The sequence below is a fragment of the Syngnathoides biaculeatus genome, chromosome 3 (assembly GCF_019802595.1).
Source record: "Syngnathoides biaculeatus isolate LvHL_M chromosome 3, ASM1980259v1, whole genome shotgun sequence".
Lineage (NCBI taxonomy): Eukaryota > Metazoa > Chordata > Actinopteri > Syngnathiformes > Syngnathidae > Syngnathoides > Syngnathoides biaculeatus.
This window is the reverse complement of record NC_084642.1, coordinates 12,379,331-12,405,080: the sequence shown is the minus strand read 5'-3', so window position 1 is coordinate 12,405,080 and position 25,750 is coordinate 12,379,331. Positions and strand designations below refer to the sequence as shown.

General features: G+C 43.4%; 1 protein-coding gene across 1 annotated transcript; it reads right to left on the bottom strand.

Moving 5' to 3' along the window:
* Positions 1–2,412: 2,412 nt before the first annotated feature.
* cenpf (centromere protein F) lies at positions 2,413–25,750 on the bottom strand. The gene is made up of 38 exons (XM_061814416.1): positions 25,532–25,750; positions 24,732–24,903; positions 24,423–24,548; positions 24,016–24,086; positions 23,803–23,924; positions 23,606–23,697; positions 23,271–23,541; positions 21,012–21,214; positions 20,762–20,887; positions 20,546–20,674; positions 20,349–20,471; positions 20,030–20,165; positions 19,130–19,259; positions 18,764–19,043; positions 18,478–18,684; positions 18,188–18,396; positions 17,031–17,160; positions 16,510–16,788; positions 15,846–16,433; positions 14,800–14,973; positions 13,818–14,668; positions 13,151–13,362; positions 12,931–13,045; positions 12,731–12,854; positions 12,486–12,594; positions 12,119–12,360; positions 11,930–12,038; positions 11,578–11,783; positions 9,794–10,012; positions 9,535–9,678; positions 9,260–9,449; positions 9,081–9,178; positions 8,940–8,981; positions 6,937–7,806; positions 6,672–6,801; positions 4,110–4,760; positions 3,901–4,007; positions 2,413–3,339 (listed from the first exon to the last, which is right to left on the bottom strand). The coding sequence occupies exons 2-38, from the start codon at positions 24,891–24,893 to the stop codon at positions 3,226–3,228; spliced, it is 8,091 nt and encodes a 2,696-aa protein (XP_061670400.1). The 5' UTR covers positions 24,894–24,903; positions 25,532–25,750; the 3' UTR covers positions 2,413–3,225.

The window sequence follows — 25,750 nt, the reverse complement described above, 5'->3', positions numbered from 1 at the left end:
AGCCCCATCTAGTGTAAAAATACTTCTCTGGCATCAACCTTTTAGTAGGGGGTGGGGTGGGGGGTATAAATTACTTGCAAGTTTTCACTATTTGCTGTGACATTTTTGTCATGGTGTGCCATGAGATTCTTCTCAAGTAAAAAGTGCTCAGTGGCTCTGTGACGGTCGGGAAACACTTTTATGTCACCTGCGACTGCAGCACAGGGGACTCATTTTGTGATGGACATTAAACGAAGACACAAAAACAAAATGAAATGATGAAACTGGGGCAAAATAGGTCACACTCCAACAGTAGCATTGCGACGTTGTGGTTTTAAGGTGAATCAAATATTCTATTAGGAGATCAAGTGTTCTCTCCGTGGGCCGGGTGTCACTTCCTGACACTGGCCGCCGCTTACACAGTGTTGCCGGACAGAGAATGGCTCAAATCATGCATGCGGCTCAGGGGTCGGACAGTCGGTCGTTCTGTCCGCCCGGCCCGCAGACACACACACACACACACGTTCGGAGGTCGGCGCCAGTCATAACATGGCCCCGCTTTTCCCCGTGTGCCAGGCCACAGTTGATTCTGGCACCGCGGCTTCCATCAACAGTATCCGCTCTGAAGTGTGTGTGTGCGTGTGACTGGCCCGTCCGGCTCTCTCCGTTCCCATGACCCACAATGCACCGCTTCCAGGTGCTTTTGAAACGCACAAGCGGGAGACGCGCTCCGATTGTTGCCGACGTTGGCGTGAAGCTGACCTCAGCTGACACGTCGATAACCTTTGTGTCTATAAGTGGAGGCGATCAATGTTTATTGATCAGCGAGCAGCCGTCTGATTGCATCTTGAAGCTCGGCCCATGTTAAAAAAAACAAAAAGAAAAAAACCCCCTTACCTAAGCATGTTTAAATTAGATAAAATAATTGCTGTGGAGCATTTCACACTTGTAATCAGAAAATACATGAACAAATATAGCGAAATACTTTCGTACTGTACCGCTCATGTTCACTTAGATAGACACGTGGGCAAATGAAAACATACTACACACTTGTAAATACAAACATGGGTCAAGCAGATGGGGCATGTGACAACGTGTGGTTGTTTGTGCTGCCAGGGTGGCAGCAATTATGAGCCGATGACCCATTACGTTCATATTTGTTTGTATTATTAATAGCTACTGTTATTATTTCGTTGACTGTGATTAGGCTTGGCATCATTAGTTTTTTTTCTTTTCCCAAACATAGAATATATACCATAATTTCCAGCCTATAAAATGCGACTTTTTCCCCCCCGCACGCTTTCAACCCTGCGGCTTATGCGGTGATGCAGTTAATTTGTGCATTTTTTCTAATGGCCGCAAGGGGGCACTCGAGCCGAAAAGGTAAGAGTGAGATTGGTGGAATATTGGTGCCGAGGAAGTGACTTTTATCAGTTTATCCCTGTTAGCGCTGCGCTAGCGTGTTACTGCCGTGTCTAAGTGATTTTTACTGGTATGTTTTTGTTTTGTTTTTTTAACCGGTCCTGCTAGCACAGCGCTACCGTGGCAGCACTAGGGTTAAACTCTCTGTGTACCGTCTTTCTTTGTAAATATCTCGTGTTTACATGTGGGTTTCAATGTAGGCACTTGCGGCTTTTACACAACTGTGGCGTATGTTGTACCAAATGGTATTTCCTTTACAAATGTACGTACAACCAGGTGCGCTCTGGAGGCTGGGAATGATTTCTCGGCCTACAGAGCGCATCTGGTTACAAGCTTCACCGAGTACATTTGTAAAGGAAATAACATTTGGTACATACATATGCCGTAGCTATTTAAAAGCAGCAAGTGCCCAGATTGAAACACACATTGAAACACGAGATATTTACAAAGAAAGACGGTACACAGAGAGTTTAACGCTAGCACCGCGCTAGAGCTAGCGCTAAAAGGGCCAGTTAAAATAAAACTTACCGGTAAATATCACTGAGACACGCCAGTAACACAGCAGCAACACAGTAGCACAGTGCTAATGCTAACGCAGTGCTAACAGGGCCGGTAAAAGTCACTTCCTCGGCACATATATTCCACAGGTCTCATTCTTACCTTTTTCCGCTCGAGTGCCCCTTTGGGGCTGTTAGAAAAAATGCAAAAATTAGCCGCATCTCTGCATAAGCCGCAGGGTTGAAAGTGTGTGAAAAAAGTCACGACTTGTAGGCTGGAAATTAAGGTAGATAATATTTTAATAATTTTAGCAAGAATCATGCAAGATGCACATAATTTTCTGATCTTACACTTGGGGTGTCAAGGGCATGACCATGTGGGTTCAGGAATACTTCAGAAAACCTTTATCAGTTGACACAGCTTTTATGACAAACGCAAGTTAAAACTCTACCGTGACAGTCAACAGAAATGGTGCCAGCTTGTGTGTCCGAGCTCGTCTGAGGTGGAATCACTAAAAGGAAAAGTTCTGCTCTGTGGCTGACACCGCAAGGATGACAAATCACAAAAAAAAAGATGAAAAAGTTATCTTTGACAGCACGCCCGACTGCGGTACTGAATGTGGATGTCACACGTTGACGCTCAACTGTTTGGTCAAGTGCTGACTTTGTGGTGACTCGCATGGAATCATGCCACCAGATTCCCGTTCCTAATTTGTCATGCTAAATCACAATTATGATAAAAACATGATTCAAATGGAAGGATTTGTTCAAGACAGAGAGACCATACATAATGGGCTGTTTGGACAAATTTAATAAAAAAAAAAAAGTATTTACAATGATCACTAACCTCAAAGACCTGGACATGAACAAAAAGCAGCTTTCAAGTTTACATCAAATTGTGCTAAATAATTCTTCTATGATTAGAGAAACACGTTTGGATGTTACCAGACTATAAAAGGTGAAGCAGTGCAAGCACAGAAAAGGTAGCTGCCATACTGTACCAAGAATTAATTGGAAACACTCGTCTAAACTGTACAAAGAAGGAACACAGGCTAAGATCACAGTCGACTCGATAATGAAATGTACAAAGCACGTGACAGTGTAACAATGTAAGCGGAAGAAAAACATCAGCCGTATGTGAGTACACAAACACGAAGGAACACTTTTGAAATGTCTTGCAAATCAAGCATTTTGTGTCCATAATGCTGTTTCCATATGACCTATCACTAAAATTCTGAAATAAAATTAAGAACTGTTAATGTGGATAAACTAAGTGTTGAAAACAATTTAAAAAGTGGAGTGTAAAAAGAATTTTTTTTTTTTCTTCTTACTGAACTCGACAGTTTTCTTCTTGTTCTGGCGACGTCTCCATATGAGGAGCGGCGGCTGCCTCGTACTTGGCAGGAGAGGACGGACTCTGCTGCAGTAAAGGGAACAATACCTGGGGGACAAAAAGATGACAAAAAATTACATTAATAGGAGAGAGAAAAGTAGGGTGGACATTTTTAAGTGAAACATTAGGACATAGCATGATCTTCAGTTGAGTTGATGAGCTAGTAAGCAGAACTTGACTCAAATGGACTCTCTTGCTGTTCAAACAAACGTTGCGTAGCGTTATTTCATGTGATTAATGTTGCCCACCCAACATCCTGGAAGGGGGGGGGACCCCTCCATTGGTGATCCTATCTCAAAGTTTCCTCCTTTTTTTGCCCCAAAACATGGACCTGTGAAGCCCTTTCGACTATTTTGGGGGTATTTAAATAAACTTGACTCAAACACAAACTGCGCGGCCCGACTGGCCCACCTCTCTTACGAAAGATAAAGTCGACGCCCCCCCAGCTGTATTTCTTGTCCCGTGTAGAGTTGCACGTGCTCCAGATCAAAAGTTTCCAAACATCTTTGGAAATGTTCAGCCCGATTGACTGTGAATGTTGGTTATCGTACAGCAAACGATACGAAAACGCTTACTTGAGGATTGCGTGCGTGTTGAGTTATTGCTCACCTTGCTGTCCGACGTGCGTCTGGCAGCCAGTCGAGGGCTGCAGCGCTTCACAGTGGTCCTCCTCATGATGAAGGGGCTGGCCTCCCCCAGGGGGATGTCGGCAAAGCCTGGCAGAAGCAAAGGATGACTCCACGACATTGACGCGCTATACTGCAAAGTGATCTTTTTTTTAATGGCAAAAAAAAAAAATAAAAAAAATGGATCCATACCTCTCTGTACCAACTCTGGAAGTCCCTCAGGCCTGAATTCATCCTCCCGCTCATTTCTTGGTTGGGGTGTGGTCGCAGCGTTGGCTCTGATCTTCTTCGTGAGGTTGTGAAGAGCTTCCTGAGCGCTGTCCTTGTCGGTCATAAGTTTGTGACCCCTCTTTCCGTTGCCCTGCGGCAACCTCTGAGGCGTAGAAGGAGCCGTGTTTTCAGTTTTGTCATCCAGACACTTGGCAGAGGACCTCGCTGAGCGTCTGCGGCCTTCGGCGGCGCCGGAGTGGATGATGCCATCGTTGTCGGTGGGTTTGCTCGCCGTTAAGTACTCGACCCTCGCTGTCAGCATTTCGTTGGCCTCCTCCAACTTGTGCATTTCCAACATCGAGCTGCAGTATTTTTTCATGGTATCGTCTGCCTCCTTTGTCTTCTCCTCCAAAAGCTGTTCCACTTCTTTCACGTCACCTTTCGCCTGTTCCAGAGCTCTGCTGCCTGTTTCCAGGGCGGCCTTGAGCTCCTCCACCTCTTTAGCTTTTTCCTCACGCTCCGCTCTCGCCTCTTTAAGGCACGACATCAGCTCCTCTATCTCCTTTTTCCTCTCCGCAGCTCGACTCTGCAGCTGTGTAACCTCCACCTGCGCCGCCTCACTGTGCACTCCATCTGGGGGGGAAAAGGGGGTCCCTATTTGAATTGTATTTTTTGAGTGGAACGCGTTTGTCGCAGAAATCTGCAGTTGATAGCGATCATTAATATTGCACAATTGGGGTCCAGTCCGTGTGTAGCGGGTTTTAGACAAAGGTCCCGAACCCACTGTATTGAAAACACTTTATTTCCACTCCAACATAACCAGCTGAAGAACTTCATATCTTGGAAATTGCTGCCATCTAGGGGTATTCACAGCACACAGTACTTAATGCTGTTCAGTATTTTCCATACATTTTATGCTTAAACTTGTTGTGAGTTCAAATACATCATTTCATGTACAGTGAAGAAAATAAGTATTTGAACACAGCTATATTGCAAGTTCTTCCACTTGGAAATCGTGGAGGGGTCTGAAATTTTCATCGTAGGTGCAAAGAAAAATCCAGAAATCACAATGTATGATTTTTTTATCAATTTATTTGTGTGCAACTAAGTATTTGAACACCTGTCTATCAGCTAGAATTCTGACCCTCCAAGACCTGTTAGTCCGCCTTTACAAGTCCAAGTCCACTCCATGTATTATCCTGAATCAGATGCACCTGTGTGAGGTCGTTAGCTGCATAAAGACACCTGTCCACACCCCGAACAATCAGTAAGACTCAAACTTGTAACATGGCCAAGACCAAAGAGATGTCCAAAGACAACAGAGACAAAAATTGTACAACTTCATACGGCTGAAAAGGGCTACGGAGAAATTGCCAAGCAGCTTGGTGAAAAAAGGTCCACTGTTGGAGCAATCATTAGAAAATGGAAGAAGCTAAATATGACGCTCAATCTCAATCGGGGTGGAGCCCCATGCAAGATATCACTTTGTGGGGTCTCAATGACCCTTAGAAAGGTGAGGTATCAGCCCAGGACTACGTGACAGAACTTGGTCAATGATCTGAAAAGAGCTGGGACCAATGTTTTTTCAAGGTGACTGTTTGTAATACACTAAGACGTCATGGTTTGAAATCATGCATGGCACGGAAGGTTCCCCGGCTTAAACCAGCACGTCAAGGCCCGTCTTAAGTTTGCCAATGAGCATTAGGATGATACAGAGGAGTCATGGGAGAATTTTTTGTGGTCAGATGAGACCAAAATTGAACTTTTTGGTCATAATTCCACAAACCGTGTTTGGAGGAAGACGAATGATGAGTTCCATCCCAAGAACGCCATCCCTCCTGTGAAGCATGGAGATGGTAGCATCATTCTTTGGGGGTGTTTTTCTGCATATGGGACAGGACGACTGTATTAAGGAGAGGAAGACCGCGGCAATGTATTGTGAGATTTTGGGGAACAACCTCTTTCCCTCATTGAAGATGGGTCAAGGCTGGGTCTTTCAACATGACAATGACCCGAAGCCCACACCAATGAAAACCAAGGAGTGGCTCCCTAAGAAGGATATCAAGGTTCAGGCGTGGCCTCGCCAGTCTCGAGACCTAAACGTAATAGAAAGTCTTTGGAGGGATCTGAAACTCCGTGTTTCTCAGCGACAGCCCAGAAACCTGTCTGATCTAGAGAAGATCTGCGTGGAGGAGTGGGCCAAAATCTCTCCTGCAGTGTGTGCAAATCTGGTGAACAACCACAGGAAATATTTGACCTCTGTGATTGCAAACAAGGACTACTGTACCAAATATTAACATTGGTTTTCTTAGGTGTTCAAATACTTATTTGCAGCAGTATCACAAGTCTGTAATCGTTTATAAAAAAAAAAAAAAAAAAAAAAAAGGGCAGGAGGGGTAAAACTACAATATATGTTTCTCATACAGCATTGCAGATTTTCACATATTACAGGTGGGTCTAGAATGGAACCCCCACCTTGAAAAAGGGATGAACTGTACAGTAGTTGATTTGCAGCCAGACTGGAGGAGTGTCGGGTGAACAAACCTGATCCGCTAAGTATGAGCTGCTTCTCTTGCTCCAGCTGTTTGCAGGTCTTCATGCAAAGGCTCAACTTGCTGGAGGCGGCGTCTCTCTCTTTGGACACGCGAGCAACACGAGACGACAGCTCAGACACCTGGACGAAAACAAGCAGATTGATGAAGGTATTCGACCCAGCGATTAATACTTACTTTACTGTACGTGTAAGTGTGCATTTTTATCCAGCCATCTATTATTCCATACTTGGGTGGGTGGTGCCAGGCGTCCATACCTGCTCGTTGAGCTTTGAGACAGAGCGCTGCTGAGTTTCCAGCTTCTCCTCCAAGGAGGCAACTGTGGACCGAAGACTCTGTTGCTCCTGTGACAGTTTCGCCTCGTCTTCCTCAAGTCTCTGATTCTCTTGTCCCAGCAGAGAAAGACGAGAGGACAAACTGTTCTTCTCTTCTTCCAGCAACGACATGGCTGTCCGAAGCTTCTCTGTCTCTTCCTCCAGCCTCTGCCTGTCCTCCTCTATTCTATCTCTCTCCTGCTTCAGTGCAATTTGCTTCTCCTCGCTTGAACGGAGAGTCTCGTTCTCCTGCTCGAGTCTCTCTTTTTCTTGCTGAAGTCGTTTGTTTTCTCCTTCGAGGTGTTCCTTGTCATCTGCCTCTCTGGCTTTTAAAACGTCTTCTTCCAAGCTCTCAATGCGAGCCATCAGATTCTTTTTCTGCCCTTCCCACTGCTCTCCATCCATCTTCCACGTCTCCAGCAACTTCTGAAGATGTTGTTTCTCTTCCTCCAGCTCCTCCATTCTCTGTCGTTCCCTCTGCATTTCTGCACTCTTTTCTTGGAAGGACAGCTCTCGCCGATGAGCTGCTTCAAGCTGCGCTCGGAGGTCGTCTACTCGCTTCTCGACTTGCGCCCTCGCCCCCCTCTCCAACTCCTCCACCCTGCACCTCTGCCTTTCCTGCTCTTCTCTTCGCTCTCTCTGCGCTCTGTCCAGCTCCCTCTCCAGCTCCTCCTTGGCAGCCTTCAGCTCCTCCAGTTCTACTCTTTTCTTTTGCAGCTCTCGCTCCAGTTGCTCCTTCTCAGATCTCAGGATGTCCAGAGTGCCAGAAAGCTTCAAGAGCTCCTCGTTAAGTCCTCTCTTCTCTTCCTCTACCTGGGGGCCAGAAAAGAACAGAACTTGGGAAGAATTTTACAGTATTGACCAAAACTTTATTTGCAGTCTATGCAAAAAATTACCATTACTTTTACCTCTATTTGAATATAATTTGAAGATCCAGTGTACTTTTTGTAAGGTGTTGCATCAAGCATTTGCAGTGAAAAGATCAGATGGATCATCTGATGCTAAATGGAAAAATACTGATGTACTGTAATCTCTTCAGTATAATGTGTACTGAAGTATAATGTGCACCCCTAAAGTTGACCTTAAAAAAAAAAAAAAAAAAAAAAAAAAAAAAATTGCTGCTACCCATATGCTCAAAATATCCATGGCGTTTGTGGGGAAACACAGGTTTCGCTATGGCGCCAGGTGGCTATCAAAATCACGTGAGCTCAAACTACGTAAAACGAGGGTAATGGGCACATTAGGGGGAAAAAAAAAAAACAAAAAAAACAAACAAACACGGCTGTTTTTTTTTTTTTTTTTTTTTTTTAAATGTGCCCATGATGCTCGTATTACTTAGTTTGATCTCACGTTGTTTTTATACCCACCTGAAGGCATTCAGGCAAGCTATCGTTGTTTCAGACTGGCGCGACTTCCATTTTGGCGGCGTCATCGGCACGAGTGATGGCACATTTCTTTTAAAAGTTACCGTAATAAATATAAATGGGCAACATAAGACATCGAATATCATATAGAAATTTATATACATACCTTTTTAAACCACTCTATGTACCTTTAAACAACTATACAAAGTGATTTTATTTTTCATCCATACCTAAATACAGTGTAATGCACTCTATTAACTTTTTTTTAAAAAATATTTTGGGAAAAATATGCGCATTATTTTTTAGAAATTACGGTATTTGCAGCAGTGTATAACTGCAGAGGCATGCTGGGACAACTGGTTCGCACATCTGTGTCACAGTTTTGAGGACCAGGGTTCAACCCCCCCCGTCACAAGTCTTCTTTGTCTGCTCGGGTTTCTTCCCACATCCCCAAAAGACGCTTGGTCGGTTAATTGTGTAGGATCTCATTGATCTCATGTGGTGCTGATGAGTGTATGTTGCTTTGTTTAGTAAACAGTACATCAGAATCAAACGGGCTCAACCTGAACCTCAACCTCGTACCTTTGTCCTTTCCTCCTCCAGCTCAGATTTTGTGGTCTCCGCCTGTATCAGATGGCAAATCGCAGAGTGTTACAACGGTCCGTTTCATTGTTTGTCTTTAAGCATTTTAGAATCAGAGACGTGTAAACTGTTAGCGTGTACCTGAAGGGCAGCTTCCTCGAGGTCTTGCTCTACATCTTCCTTCTCTCGCTGCAGAGCATCAATGCGGTCTTGCAGCGAGTCAGATTTTCTCTGAGCAGCTGCCGACACACGCAGTCCTGGTCAGGTTACTAACAAGACCGGGAAATTTGACGGCGCTGCAAAAGATGAGGGTGGGTTACCTTTGAGGAGTTCGGACATCTGCTGCTTCTTCCTCTCGTCGGATTCGATGCGGACGCGCAGCTTTTCAATGCCGCGCCGCATCTGCTGGACTTCCTCTTGTGTGGAATTCAGACGAGAGGCGATTTCTCCCTTTTCCAGTAGGGAAGACTCCAAAGACTGCGTCAGCTGTCGCACTTCTCCCTCCAGAGCCTGGCCAAAGGAACAGCAGGGGGATTCCACTATCCTTTTAAAAGCCGATATTTACGGACATGCTCTCGTCGCTCTTTTTACTCACTTGGATTTTGCTGAACATGGTCTCTGTGCTTTGATTGGCAGACGTGTTATCGTCTTTAATTTTTTCAAGCTGCCCAAGCAGTTGTTCCTTCTCGCCACTCTGATGACACATGGTTTCCTCCAACACGTTCATCTGCTCCAAAAGCTTGAGGCAGAAAGCATGTATCACACAAAGCATGATTGTCAAAATGTGTGGAGGAAAATAACACATTTGTTTTGATTCGAACGTGCTTATTAAAAACAATAGCAGCGTGGTATACCTGTTGCCTCTCTGTCTTCATCTTGTCCATGCTGACTTGCAGGGCTTCATTCTCCCTCCTCCCTGCTCTGATGTCCTCCTCCAGGATGGAAATTAAAGCCCTGGTGTCACAGTTGGTCTTCTCTAGGCCGTTGACCTTCTCTCGCCATTGACCTGCAGCCTGGCTCAGCTCCTCTTGTTCCTCAGTGCAGGAAACCAACTCAGATCTCAGGTGGGTTGTCTGAGGAGGAAAAGTATCATTTGCTATGCACATCCACTGTAAATGAGTTACAGTATAGACTGTTTTCAACCACGTGACTACATCCGGGGTATTTGGCCGTGTTGGATGGGTTCACTCTACTGACGTGCTGTTCACTCTAATGCTATTTCCATATAGACCGGAGTTACACAAATGTTTGTACAGCTGTTAAAAGTGAAGCATGATGTTTAAAAAGCCTTTGGAAAGTTATCGGTGCTCATTAGATGTTGTTTCAAGAAACCATGACAACAAAAAGTGTCCTTTGATCGACAATATCGACCGATATGCCTTGGAGAAACACAAATGGAGCACACAAATGTAGGTGTCGGTAACCTATCCAGACATCGGCAACTATCTCCTCTTCTCGACAAGCACTTATACCGTGGACAAACTAAAGAATGACAAAGGTCTGGAGGCCTACAACCAATTCATCAATGGCTGGGTTCGTCATGCGGCGGTATCCATTGTAAGCAACCCGTGTCTCCACACTGCTAACGTTAGTTTACCGCACAATGCAATTTAAATATGTACTGAATGATTACAGTCAGCGTTGTGTAAAATTATGTTCATTATACCAACAAAAGAGGTGTAGATTATTATTTTTGTTTTTGTTACCGAGAGGGAGAGAGAGAGAGTTTCGACCGAGACGAGTCCCAAGTGGAGCCCGCACTTTTTCCCCACATCCACGGCTACATTTTTAACTCGACTCACGAAAACAGCTAGCGGTGCATTAACTCATTTGTGCAAACTTATTATAATGAAGCAGAAAATACAGAGTTTGAAGACATGCATTGCATTCACACACGAGTATTGTGGTTGGCTGCTAGATCAGGTCTGCTAATACGAGACAGCCACAGTTGTTGCCGTTTGGTTGCTAACTGCTCCGTTTTCTCGCATTGGCTCTTGATCACAGCTGGCAGTCGAAAGAAAGACGCGTTACAACGCCCATTTGAGCAAACGATAACATAGCATTGCGCCCCCATTCATACGCCTTTCTGAAATAATTCCTGGTTAGTATGTGGGTTTAAGTTAATTCACCAAACCAAGATGGCGCCCATCTTCTAAATCAGAATGTGTGTGACGTCAAGAATGTGTCCAATTTTAGGCTGAAAGTACAGAAAACCTATTTTGGGGGGGACATGCGGTATTCGTACATTTTCTTTTCAATTTGAAAAACAACTGACTCCGAAATGACACCGCTTTCAAGGGCAAACATTTTTTTTAAAGCAAAAAGACACACACTTCGGTACAGTTAACAGCCACTATTGGCAGAGGATACAGACCGAGCCTTGCAGCAAATGTTGCCTAAAGATGACAAGATGGCAGAAAAGAATCACATGAAGGTACTCATCTCCCTTCAATGTGGTTCCCTGGTAACAAAATGCCACAAAATTGTGACAAAATAACACTTTTTGCTTAAACCTAAGCACAAAAAAACGTGCAAAACGAATACAAGGAAAAAACTCAATTGGGTAAATTTGCCAATGCCGAACAATACACATTGTAATGATTTGGGCTGACATAGAACATCGAGAATGAGTGCTCACCTCAGCAGAGAGCGTTTCTATCTGCTGCTCCAAGCCCGAGCACATCCTCCTCTGTGTTTCCAGCTCGTCCCCCAGCTTGCTTCGCTCCTCCTGCAAGGCCTCCAGCTCACACTCCATGCCGAGGATGTGCTGCTCCAGGTTGGCCTTCTCGGAGCGAACCCTCTTCAGCTCGCTCTCCTGTTGGAGGAATTTTTCGTCCCATCCGCCTGCGCGGCAAAACGGTAATATCGAACTCAAGCCGCTGTTCATATTCGCAGATGCTTGTTCATGAGTTATACAACTACAAATAATTGGCAATGTTACAATTTCACATGCATATACACACACACTCAGAATTTAACTGTATATTTACCTTTAGCCATTTCCAGTCCCTCCACCATCTCCATAACATCAGTTAGCTGGCATTTAGCCGTTTGGAGCTGCAGGGTTAATGCTTCTTTGTCCTCTGACAGCTGAGACAACTAAATTCAAATATACAGCGTTGGCATCACAATTTAATAAATTCTATACATACACACTAGGAAATGAGACTCGAACCCACCTGATCAGAGAAGCTATTGTTCTCCTTCAGAACTTTGTCTATCTTATCAGCTGCACAACGTGCTGCTTCTTCTGCTGCATCAACTTTCAGCTCCAAGTTTTGAACTTGCACTTGGAGGTCAGAGGTCAGCTCCTTCCTCAGTCCAAGGTCCGAGGTGAGCAGGTCAACCTCTGAGAGCAGGGAACGGATTTCCTCTTCCCGATTTGAGAGGTTTTCATGGCCATGTTTTAACTGCAAAAGTTCTGTCTCGGCCAAAACAAAAGGTCAACGTGAGTTATTCAACTTTTTGAATAAACAAGTGGAATAATCTATAATGTCAGACATTGTCCAGAAAATGTAAAAAGAAAACGTGTGCTCCGTTACTCACTTAAAGAGTGTAGCTCCCTAGTCTCCTCTGCAGAGGAGGAACATCGTGACGCTTCACATGTAGCGGCTTCATTTTCAAGGACGCCCAAGTGAAGGTTCTCATCAGGAACCTGCAAGCAGGTTTCAAAATTCACAGCCAAAGTCAATTTGTTCACTCAATCAGATCCTATTCGGGAAAAGCACTAAAAATAATCATTTGTGAGGAATCTGGTCGAAGGAAAACTCAACAAAACAATTATTTCATACCTGATCGTGACCAAATTGCTGCTTCTCAATAGCCTGCATTTCACGTCCATCTTCGACACAAGCGTCTCTATCTTGGTCCATGTTTTCCTCGATTACTTCCGGCTTGAGGACAGGTTCTGTTTCACTATAAGATTCGAGGAAGATGAGCCGCATTTCTCCCGATAATTGTGCTTTAATGACAAGCCGAACTGTCACCATACCTGAGGCTCTCATCAGGCTGGATCGATACTTCCTGTGATTTGGGCTCATTTACCGGCAAGGAGTCTAATGCTGGTTCCTCGGTGGGTTCAGCATAAACGTGGCTTGCTGCCTCTTCTGGAATCACCATTACAGATAAATCAGTCCCACACAGCAGACACTAAGGTTCAATCAAACCGCTTTTGTCATGTACAAGTCACAGTAATTCAAGTCTGCGCTCACCGCTGATGGCTGCCTTTCCGGGCTCTGCGGAACTCCATTTTTCTTGGGGGCTGCGTCGGTCCTGGAGTTTTGAGAGCTGCTCTATGAGGAGCTGCTGCTGGCCGACCTGCTCCAGCAGCGAGTCATACCGGTGCTTGAACTCGCTCAGCTCTTGTTGTAAGCACGACAACTTCTGATGCAGTTCGGCCTGCTCCGTTTCAAATTGCTGGTTCCTGAGACACAGTCAAGTCGCACCAGTCATTTAACAGCACATCAACAAAATGGCAGAAACACCGATAGAGTGAACCCCCACCTATTGCGGGAGATACGTTCCGCAATCCAGACCCGCGTGCATTAGTTAAAAATCTGCCATGTTGTTTTTTTTAAGGTAGTCATCACCCCTTCTCTGTGCTTTAGACACATCCGCACTTTTTAAACATGTTAACATATATGAAGATGAAAACAAACAAATGTTTAGAAAATACTGCACACATTCCAGTGTGTGTGTTATATGTGCCTTGATGAGGCGGGGCCTAATGTGTTTGTCCTGCTCTGTACTACGGAAAATGGATGGGAGAGAAAAAAAAACTCAACAGGCCAACAAAAAGAAACCAGCAGAGTGCTGGTGCAAAGAGCTAGAATTCAATTACGGTAGTTAAAGAGTGGAAGAGGAAAACCGAAAGAGTACCTGGCTAGTTTCTCTTCCTCCATTCTCTTTTCTGTCATCTCAAGCTGATCCTTCATCCTGTGACGCTCCTGTTCAGAGGACCCAAGGAGGTTTTTGATGCATTCCTTCTCCTCCCTCAGCGAAGCCACCTCGCTGTCATGCGTCTTTACGCTCGCTTGGAATCGCTGCCTTTCCTCCATTAGCTGGGCTTCACAGGATTGCAGAGCCGCGTTCTTTTCCATCAGGCGAGTATTGGTTTCCTCCAGCTGAAGTTTGTCCTCCAGTGCTTGATTCAGCTTTTTTGCCAGATCACCGAGTTGAACCCCAATCTGAGATTCCTTTTCCCTGAGAAGACCAAGAGTGGCGAGCAGCTGGGCTCTCTCTTCGGTGAGCTCCTTCACTGTTGACTCTGTGTTTTCTTTCCCTGCGGTCAATTGTTTTGTCAGTGCTTCTGCTTGCTGCTTCTCCTCAGTTAAAACTTTCACTCTGGCCTGCAGGTGTTCGTTCTCCTCAGCTAACATGTCAAGCCTGCTTTCCAACTGCTGCTTCTGAACAGTCAGCTCACTCATGTCCGATTTTAATTCCTGTTGGTCATCGACTAATTTCTTCAGAGTTGCCTCAATGTTATTTTTCTCTTGAAGTGACGCTTTGTCATCATCATCTTTGTCTCGGATTATCTGGTTGAGGGAAGCAACTTTAGCCATCAACGTAGCAACTTCCTCTTCTAATCGAGTACATTTGACAGCATCCCCCTCCAGGCGAGTTATTTCACAGCTCCTCTCCATCAGTTCCTCTGTGGCTGTCGCATACTTTGTCTCCAGCATGGAGTTCTGACACTGGACCTCATCCAACCGTGCTTCCAAAACAGAGACCTAAGAAAATTGAAAATAATTCATTCGTATTTTTCACCCAAAATTTTGTTTTTAAATGTTAACTAATTGCTGCAGAAAAAGAATCATCACAATTCACAGGCAAAATGACCGATCACTCTTTACATGTCTACCTGGGCTTTCCTGTTCTCGAGTCGGACCAGCATGTCAGACATCTGACTTTGGTTCTGAGCTAACTCAGATTCCAGTGACTGGATGGTTTCTTTTAGAGCCTCTATTTGATTTTCATAAGAGTTGACAGTGGTCTCGTTGTCCTCCAGATCCATCTGAAGCATTTCGAGCTGCACCTTTATGGGGAAAAAAAAAAAAAAAAAACTTTGACACCACCAGAGAGGTAATCAACAATGTGCATTAAAACCCATTCGTGGGCAGCGTCACATTTTTGGGACATCATGATTTTCACCCATTATATCCTTCAGTCTATACAAATATTTAAGTTCTTTAATCTGAAGCCATAACTTGGTATCAGGAGAGGATAACTCATCGGTCAAAGTTAGCACTGAGTTATTTCCCTTTGCTTCCTGACCCAACATGGCTGCCTCAAGTATACATGGAGCGTTTTCCAAGAGCAGAAAGGGAGAAAGGTCAGTATGCAACCAAGTTTGTCTTCAGAATGCTAATCCATCAGTATTATTAATGCGTAAGTGTCATTCTAGAATAAGAATGAATTAATAAACATATCTGTAGTATGTACCACATCACAGAAGTGATAACATACCCGTCCCAGTTTTGGGACGCTGCCCGCGAGAGGGTACATCTTTTTTTAACTTTGTTTTATGCGTTAAACGAAAAAGAAGTGTCATTTCCTTGATTGTGGCCTGTAAGGAGACTTTTATCTCAATAAGGCAAAAAATTACCACCCTCCCCATGAATGGGTTTAATATGTTTGTAATTTCCAGCATGATAATGGGTGGTGTTTCATTTATCCATCTTTTCAGTAAACTAAGAGCAGTGCACATTTGCTCCGCTTTGTCCTTATCTGTCTCACTGAAAAGTTACATTTTCAAGAAGGCTTGTAATGTTTGTTGCATGAATTTACCAGTTTTTATATTAAAAAAAGGTTCAATTAATATATTAAGTCACTCATCACATTAAATAAATTTTTTTATTGATTGTGAATATGGAATAGAAAAAGAAAAAAAAATGCTAAGCAGCAAACCTCGATTTTGTTCATGGCAACTATCTTCTCTTTCAGGACTTCAGTCGTCTTGGCATGTTCCGCTTCAGCGCAGTTGAGCTTCTCCTTCAGACTCTTTATGCTGGCGTCTCTTTCCTCCAAACCTTGTGAGGCTGCAGACAGAGTCGCCTTCATGGTTTTCACTTGTGTTCGGATGTTACTCGACTCGGCCTCGGCGGCGTTCAGGGCTTTCTGCGCTGCTTCACAGCGCTCTCGGAGGCTCTTTTCCTTGGTGAAGAAACTTTGGGCCTCCAAAGCTTGATTCTCAGACAGTCGGCCCACTTTCTGCCTGAGATCTGCAACTTCTTTTTCCAAAGCAGAACCCAGATTTACTCTCTCAGTCAGCGTGTTCTCTAAGTTGGTCTTGACTTCAGTCATGGAGGAGAGACTCCTTTGAAGGGTGTCCACGTGCGTTTTGAGCTCGGCGTGTGAGCGGTTGACCACCTCAAGCTCACTCTTTAAAAGTGGGAGTTTCTCAGCTGCGTCTTTGCATGCAGATATTTGATCCTCTAAAGAAGATATTTGCTCCTGCAGGTTGTTTACCTTTGCAGCATGTGTATCTTTGAGTAGCTTCACAAGAGAAACATTACATTTATTAGCAAATTGATTTTTTTTTTTTTTAAATCTATATGTGATAAGACTTTACCTCCGTTTCTTTCACCCTTTCTTGAAAAGCATTTTCCAGGTCTTCATTTTGTTTCTCAAGAGAGAAAAGCCGAGCCCGGTCTTCTCCGAGCAGCCTCTCCTTTTCTGTTACTTGGGCGCACGCCTCCCTCAGCTCATCCTCCAGCCGTTGTAGCTTTTGCACCTTCTCCGCATCGATTCTTTTGTGTTCTTCCTCACGCTCAGACATCGTCTTACTTTGTTTCTGCAGCTCTGCTCCAAACTGCTCCTGTGCCTTCAGCAACTGCTCCATCGAGGTGATCTGAAATGAGCAAAAACATGACGTGTAGTCAAAAGACTACTATAATTTTTCCTCTAAATTACAAGAGCTACCAATGAATCTGTGGTGATTTGGAGTCATTTGGGAATCCCCGTGGAAAAAAAAAAAAAAAAATCAGATCAAGACATAAGGTCGCTGATTAATGGTCATAATCATTTGTTATTGTCAAAAACAAATCGATGAGGTTTTATGGTGCCAATGAGTCTGACCCTGATAAAACACACCTGTTTTTGCGTGAGCAGGAGATCCTGCTGAGTTTCCTCCAACTGAAACTTGATTTGCGCTGTCTCCTCTGCCTTCACTGCAATGCTTTCCTCACATTGTCTCAACAAAGCCGCTTTCTCCTCTGATAACCTGGATCCAAGAGATGAACCATGTTATGAATTTGGTTTGCTTCCTTTATACGCTCAAGTCACCGTCACCCTGCAGCGAACGGTGTGACGTTTGCGGGGATGTTTCTCGTGCACCACAAGCCCGTAGCTGAGCTCAAATAAACGGAAAGAAAGTGGTTCCATTCGGAACATTCATTCAAGATTCTTTCATTTGAAGAGGTTCTCATGGAGGACGTCCTTACGCAAAGCCCACCCGTCTACTGCTGTGCAAAAAAAAAAAAAAAAAAAAACAAAGAAAAAAACTAAAATAATTGGTGTGTAAAACGGCACTGACAAACCAATTGGGTGTGCTTGCAATATTTTCAGTGTCTTTGCACACTAGTTATGTGCATCCCTGCTTCTAGTTTATGATTGAAATCCATTCATCCATCCATCCATCCATTTTCTTTTGCCACTTATCCTCACAAGGTTCGCGCGGAATGCTGTAGCCTATCCCAGCTGTCAACAGGCAGGAGGCGGGGTACACCCTGAACTGGTTGCCAGCCAATCGCAGGGCACATCGAGACAAACAGCCACACTCACAATCACACCTAGGGGCAATTTAGAGTGTCCAATTAATGTTGCATGTTTTTGGGATGTGGGAGGAAACCGGAGTGCCCGGAGAAAACCCACGCAAGCGGGGCCGGGTTCGAACCCGGCCTCAGAACTCTGAGGCCAATGATTTCCCAGCTGGTCCACCATGCCGCATCATGATTGAAATAATATTACAATTTATCATGCACTATGTACTGTATTTACCGCTCATAGATAATCTTGCACCACCTGCCATAAACTAAGAAAGCAAGTTACAGAATACCATATCTGGGCTGCATGGACTGTATTTGGTGCTGTAGTGGACCACCAATCCCTACACTGAAATACATATTACTATATATTTGATCTTGAAGGTGGGGAAAACAAACATTAAGAGATTAGGACTTTTGATAGAGAAATAGAGCAATACTGATTGGAAGGCAGGCATAGGAAAGGGAAGCATATAAACATTTCACCTTGAATTTCTCTCTTCATGCTCTGCAGTGACCTGCGCAAGGGTGTCTCTCAGGTGGCGTATTTCAGCTTGGCCGAGTTCAATCGCTTGCTCTTTGGCGTGCGCCAGGTCGGAGGCTGCTCGCTGCTCATCTTGCAACTGGGCGATGCTCCTCTCAGCCTGCTCCGCTCTGGCAATTTCCTTTTCCAGCTGCGACTGAAGATCTCTGAGCTACACACGTCAAATTATTACCAGGATGCCGTTTCTGGACCAAGTCTACAGGATAAACTAGAAAAAGCCATCGTAACTCACCTGTGTTTCTAGCTGGATCACCTGTGCACCAACAGTTTCCAGATCTTTTGCGTGTTTCTGGACAGCCTCAGAGGATTTAGTCTGGAGCTCCACGTACTGATGCTCCTTGGCCTCTAGCTCTGTACTCTTGATGAGGAGTTCTCCCTTTAGGCTGACAACGTGTGTCGACATCCTGGCTTGATCCTCCTCTGCACAGCTAAGCTGCTTCTACAACGCACACGTACTGTACAGTACACTGATGCGCTTTCCTAATATATTCTGTCGGAGGATTATCTGATGAATTTACCTGCAGTTCTTTGTTAGCCTCAGTCTGTGAACACAGAGTTTTGTCCAACTCAGTGATTTTGTCCGAGAGTTCCTTCAGTGTGGCCTCTACATCGTTAATGATGGAGTTTTTCTCATTCTTCCACTCCAGCAGTGCTTGATGTTTTTGCGTCAGCTCCTTGCATTCGTCAAGACTCGCGCCAAGACTTTTCTTCAGCTCTTGACTCTCTTTCACAGCCTCTGTCAACTTGTTGGTCAGCTGCTGGGCATCCTGCTTTTGCGTCTGCATTTCCTTCCGGGACCTACAGTGCGATTGTGACAAGGTTAATTGGCTTTCATCTAATCGAGGCGTAAGAACGGATGGTTCGTTTCTCCCGCCAACGTTTACCATTCATTTTTCGTCTCAGCGTCAGACAGAGTCTTCTTTAGGTTTTCCAGTTCCGTCTTCGAAGCTTGAGACTGCTGCTCCAGTTTGCACTGAAGTCTCTTCAGCTCTTCTTGTTGACGTTCACATTTTGCTGAGGAATAAAATAGCAATAGAGATGCGATAAAATAAATTAATATGACTAACATCAATGCAGGACCAAATTTTGTCATCAAGGAACACTTTGATCTGAGATTCAGGGAAGCGATAAGACAAAACAGCCAAAATGTGTATGGGTATGTGAAATTGTTTAAATAAACATGAATAGAAATTTGTATTGATTTTACCTTAAAATAATACATTTCAATAAAATATTCATTTGTATGTTTCTATGAGTCTTTTTTGCAGTTATTTATGTTTAATATTTTTTTAATAATACCATATTTCCGGCCTACAAGTCGTGACTTTTTTCACACTTTCAACCCTGCGGCTTATGCAGAGATGCGGTTAATTTGTGCATTTTTTCTAACAGCCCCAAAGGGGCACTCGAGCGGAAAAACGTAAGAATGAGACATGAGGATTATATGTGCCGAGGAAGTGACTTTTACCGGCCCTGTTAGCACTGCGTTAGCATTAGCACTGTGCACTGTTAATTATTATTTTTTTCTTTCTTTCTTTCATTCTCTGTACATAAAAATGGACTCTGTGAAGCTTGTAACCAGCTATGCCCTGTAGGCCGGGAATTACAGTAGATTATTTAAAAAATGCATACATTAAATGGAATTAACAGATGTATTGAAAAAAAAAATACTCCAAATATTACAGTACAGAATAAAGTAAATGCTCGCTGGGTCAGATGAAAAAGGGCGCTCTGCGGGTCATCCGTCACCTATCCTGGCTTTAAAGACACCGTTAAAATATTACCTTTCAAGTCATCCAGGAGCCCTTGGGTGCGTTTGAGAGTCTGGTCCATGGTCTTCTTCTCAGACTCCAGTTGTGACAGCCGTCTGTTGCTCTGGTCCAGCTGCACAGAAGTACTGTTCTTCTCTCGTTGATGCTCCTAGAGTCAGAAAGAGAAAAATAAATCAGAATAAAAAAACAGTTAGCTACCTCAACCAAGAAAAAACACAATAAAATACAATAAAAAGATTACATTGGGTTTAATTCCACCCCATTTGGAAAAGAAAGCAGTCGATAATCAACCACTAGAAATCTCAAAAGTCAGGGATTACAAAAATGTCACCTCGAGTTTCTTGCGGAGATCCTCCTCTTTGGTCTGGCTGGCCTGGAGGCTCTGCTGCGAGCGCAGCAGCTTCTGTTTGTGCTCTTCCACCTCCTTCTCAAGCCGACACTTCTGCGAACACATCTGGAAACACGGCAAGTGGAGATGAGCGTTGGGCAATGTTCCACTTCAAGAATGGGAATTTTAAGCAGTGTTACCTTCTCCAAATCACTCTGCAGTATATTGTTGTCTTTTTTGGACTGTTGGATCTCTTGCGTTAACTTGGTTCTGGTCTGCTCCATCTGTTGTTCTAAAGCCTGACTGGATCTTTGCAGCTGAGCTCGCTCCTACACACAGTGAACTGAAGTTTCGATCGGGTGGTACGTTTTAACCTCATATCAGGTCGCAAGTTGTGGGGCTCTGTCTTCTTTTACCTTCTGGCTGTCTCTCTCCTGGTCCTTGACTTTCTGTTCCAGGGCTCGTTTGCAGATCTCAGCGTTGTGTCTCTGACAGCTCATCTCCTCTGTAACTTGTTTCAACTTCTGCTCTCCTGAAGAACACTATGAAAAAGAAGCAACACCCTTTCGGAGATCTTTGACGCAAGGTTCTACACTTTCCTCTACTAGATGCTATCATACACAAAAATGACACAAATAAGTGGAAAGAAAGGAAATTATGACTCACCTTGAGCTCAAGCTGTTGATATCTGTCAGTGGTTTGACGCAGCTCGTTGCTCGTCTTGACCAAGTCTCGATCTCGTTCATTCAGGTCTTTGTGGGCCTGGGTCAGCTGGACTTGTAGGTCCTGCAGCTTTGCGGCCTGACTGCTAAGCTCTCTTTCGTGCGTGGACATGCTCTTCTCCAGCTCTGACACACGGCCACGAAGCTCTGAAACAATGAACAAATGCCTAAATTATGCCATATGCAATGTTCCCTCTGATCTGCGCAACTGTGCATTTGTGCACTTGTCGCAGCGCAGAGGAAAACAGATCCAGCGCAGTGAACTACAGCCGACATCTATTATTTTATTTTTATTTTTTTTGGGGAGTAAAAAAAAAAAAGTCTGGTCTGAAGCCAAAGTAGAAAGTACAGAATGAGATGGTTTCCACCTTGGCACAGCATGACTGAGGATGAAACCACAGACGATACATTGCCCAAAAAGCTAATTCTGTATTTTAAATATAGCATGACATAACATGAACCTTAAAACTGTTTGGGAGCATCATTCAGCTTTCAACATGCATTGCGAAAGATATTCGGCAAGTAATGATTCAGTTTTACACCAAGAAAAACAAACAGGGATATCATTGTCGGTTGAAAAAAAAAAATGAAACAAAGTTGGAAGTGACATTTCAAATTTATACTTCATAGTTGGCTTGGTATGTATTTGTATTGTAATGTATTATTTTGTTGTTGACATTTTCAGTGTAAGTTTACAAAAACACAAAATTGCTTGTTCTGATGGGAATGTAATATGAACCTTTTAATGAGCCATGTAACGTCAATGGATGACACTGATCGACCACAGTCCATACGTCTGAAGTTGGTCAAAGGGGGCGCTCACGGGCTTAGTGTGTTTGCTCAGACTTAAAAAATTAGAGGGAACATTGGCCTTATGTCTCAAAAGACAACTCTTCTAGGTCAAACACAATAATACAGCAGTTACAACTCAAACACTTCATTTTAAAGAAGTATCCAAAAACTCTGCTTTTGGAAAGACTTTTTTTCGTTTTCTTTTCTTTCAGGATTGAACAATGTGTCCAAAAATAGTTTACATTTGTAAACAATCTGTTAATCCCACAGTTGGTTATTGTTGTTGACCGGCGCTGCGGCGCAATGCAGGCAGAGAATGGGACTTGACCTATTTCCAGGTCACAGTCAGATATACAATATGACTAAATCCAACACCGTAAGACAAACGTCCGATCCTACATAGCAGCCATGTTGGATCTGGCGACCATATGAGGGTGGCTCTAGTGATTGGCTGTTGTACAAGAGGGCGCTTGCAGAGAGAGCAAGGTAGAGATAGATAGACAGAGATAGAGAGATCAATAGAGTGAAAGATAGAGCGAGAGCAGCATTCCTGTGGTGCCAGCTCTGATGAATACAAACAAGTCACTGGAGTCAGGAACATGCTGGTCTTGGTACACGATTTCTTTTTGTCAAGCCGTTGGCCTTTGGCAACAGATTTCGAACTAGGTAGCACACTAATTCCTTGTGTTTTTTTTTTAATTTTTTTTAAATTAAACTTCAAAAAAATTTCAAGATTTCTCTGTATTCATTTACAAATAACCTTGCACTGTACTGGGTGTTTTTGGCCTCAAATACTACATAGCAAATTTTGTTTTGTAGAGAATTATGAGTGGCAAAAAAAGTGCTTTAATATAATGGACAATGGTCAATTTTAAATTTGATTGAGCAAATCACTCTTAATAAAGTTTGCTGTTGGTAGGAATCAGAGGCTGTAGCAATTTAATTGACCGATGATTACAGATCAATGTTTTTTTTTTTTAATTGAATATATAAGGCAACGTTTCTTAACCAGAGGTGGAGTGCGCGAGCACATTGCAGGGGTTACGTGGAAACACGCTTGGACGGGTGTCAAAACACACGTTACAATTTAGGATTTAAAAAAAAACCCCGCCGGATACAGAAAAAGATGTAAAATGATTACAGGTATATTTATCAAAAATTTGGATTATTTCACAGTATCATATGCCCACAGAGAGGGGCAGGGTTGGGATAAAAGGTTGGGAACCACTGATCTAAGGGGTGAATCTTGTGAAAATGTGGTTTTAGTATTTTGCTGATATCATAATATATATATATATATATATATATATATATATAAAATATCATTGTTGTATCTGATGTACAGTCACAAGCTTATAGAGGCGTACCTATTGTGGTTTCTGAGTGCATGTCTTATAAGTACAAACAGTACCTTGATTTAGGATTTTCAGTTGCTCCATCTGTTGTGATCCACCGGGACTCGGGGCTGTTCTGGTAGAGCTCATCCGCTGGCTGGGTTTAATGGGCGTGTTTTCGTGGGATTCCCAGAGGGACGCGCCCCGCCTCTTCAGACCCGTTTCCTTCACTTCCTGAGACTGGCGGGCCTGGGCCTGATCTTGCTGTTGCCACGGGAATATAGAGGACCCAGCTTGGCGAGCGGCCACATCTTTGTGGCTCGCGCTGACCGAAGGCTGATTTGACAGCTGCGAAAGAGACCGTTTAGCAAAATGTATTGTGAGGACAACACAGCCAGTGACCCTGACTCACTTTCACATGCAGGACTTTGAGTTCATTTTCTAGCCTTTTTCTCTCTTCTACTTCCTGGTTGTATTTCTCTTGAAGGTCCTCGAGTTTGTTATCTGGAGCAAATATACAAGTTGTACGTCAAATATTTATTCACAGGTACAACAATACATATTATGGCTTAAAAAGTTAGGAAGGGCAATTTTGCAGCAGTTTGATACCTTGCTGTCTGTAAGCTGAAACCGGAGTGGGGAAACTCTTCTGCGGAGTAACAAATGGCTGCAGCTCGGAGGAAGAAAACGAAGAACTGGCAGGTTGAGAACGATCCAGCTCAGTTTTATACCTGAAATTAGAGTATTTGATTATAATTAATGAGTGCTGCACATTCACCTCAGCTTCTCTTGAATCAGAATTAGTACAAAAGCACAACTCACTTCTTCAGCTCCTGCTCCAGTCGCTCTATCGTCTTCTTACAAGTGTTAAGCTGCCCCTCCAAATATCTCACCTTTATTAAAACAACAGCAGTTATCAAAAATGGCAATTCCATTTGTATTTTAGACGTGCCCCGTTGGCATTTGGATGAATTTACCCTTACACTACGAATTTCTTGCTGATGAATTGTGTTTTTCCAAACAATACTACCATATATGTAAAATTTAAATGTATAAATCTACCATATTTGGATAGATGATTGAACAAACTCAAGAGACAAGGACTTTTCAAGACTGGATTCATATTTAAATATTTACACACTCACATTTATGATCAAACAGTTCATAATAGCATTGTAGATATGCAAGTATACATTTCCGATTGTCACAGATGTGAAATTGAAACTTACCTGCTGCTCTTTGATCCCCAGATCATGTAAAACCTTCTGGCGAGCCTTTTCCACAGAGTCACACGACTCAACTAAGGACTGGTTCTCTCTTTTCAAAGCAGATGTCTCATTGCGTTCACTGTCCACCTGCAACACAACAACAACAAATAATAAGATACAGTTTTTAATTACCGGTAGCTTTCCCCACAGTGGAATTTGCAATTTTCATCTTAGGTGCAGCCATGACACTCTAATTTCGAACGGCTGAATAACATGGTTACACCCGTTGACAGTTTCGAATCCAGCCACGATACCGTTTTGACCACTGACCTTTTGTTTCTGCTTCTGTAGAGCCGCCTCCAGAGAGTCAAGCTGGAACTGCTTTTGAGTTCTCTCCTTTTTCACTTTGTCCAGCTGCACTTCCATCTCCTGGATCTTCTGCAGGGCCTTTCCCGGAAGTCCATCCTTCCACTCCTCCACCGCCCAACTCATTGTTGCTCACCTGACAAAACAACCAACACGAGCTCGGTTAGGCAGTGATTCCCAATTATTTTGTTACGACCCCCCAAGAAGAACAGAAAACTTTGCGTCACCGCAAGTACACCTCAATATAAAATTGTATGCAAAGTATAATCTATGCTTATAAACAATGAAGAAAGTATAAAAGAAAGCCACAGACCAATTTACAATGAACACATTTATTAACGTGGTTTTCAGTGTCTAACACAAAACAAAGACCATCAATTTTCCTGAAATAGAAAATAAAAAATGAATAAATAACTTCGTTCATTTTTAAACATTTCTTCCCTACTTATATATAACAACATGGAAAACTCCTTAATTTACTAATTTATTTTTCCTATTTACGTCATAGTAGAGCAAATACTAAATAAGTGCACCACTGCCATCTACATTTACTCTTTGTTTAGTACAACTAATCGTGTTTTGCAGGGTCTCACACAAGGTTTCGGTCATTTCAAAAGGGACCCAACATCTTTAACATTAATCTGTCGTTAAACTAGTATAAGTCAGGGGGGAAAAAAAATAACACGGAGTGTAACGTTAGGCAACGGGTTTGACTATCCGCTTCGAGGAATTCGTACTACAGTAACAGAAAGATGAAAACTTACTTTGGCGCGATGGTTCTCTTCCACGATTGTTGACGACTCGTTGAAATTTCAAATTCTACACAAACGGACCGAATTTCATCTAACTCGACGCTCATTGGCTGGAGCGCATGACGTAATTTTGTTAAATGACTTCTGTCACTTGCCCTGTCACAGTGCCACCATGAGGCGAGGAGTTTTATATCCCATTATCAGGACGGCCATTGCATCGTTTGAAATTCG

Bases quoted from the DNA above. Each gene is read 5' to 3' on its own strand.
- cenpf (XM_061814416.1), bottom strand. From the start codon at position 24,893: ATGAGTTGGGCGGTGGAGGAGTGGAAGGATGGACTTCCGGGAAAGGCC. The intron at 24,549-24,731 runs GTCAGTGGTCAA...GTTGTGTTGCAG, and splicing joins TACAGAAGCAGAAACAAAAG to GTGGACAGTGAACGCAATGA. The intron at 9,450-9,534 runs GTGAGTAAAAAG...TCCTTTGGCCAG, and splicing joins CCATGTTCAGCAAAATCCAA to GCTCTGGAGGGAGAAGTGCG.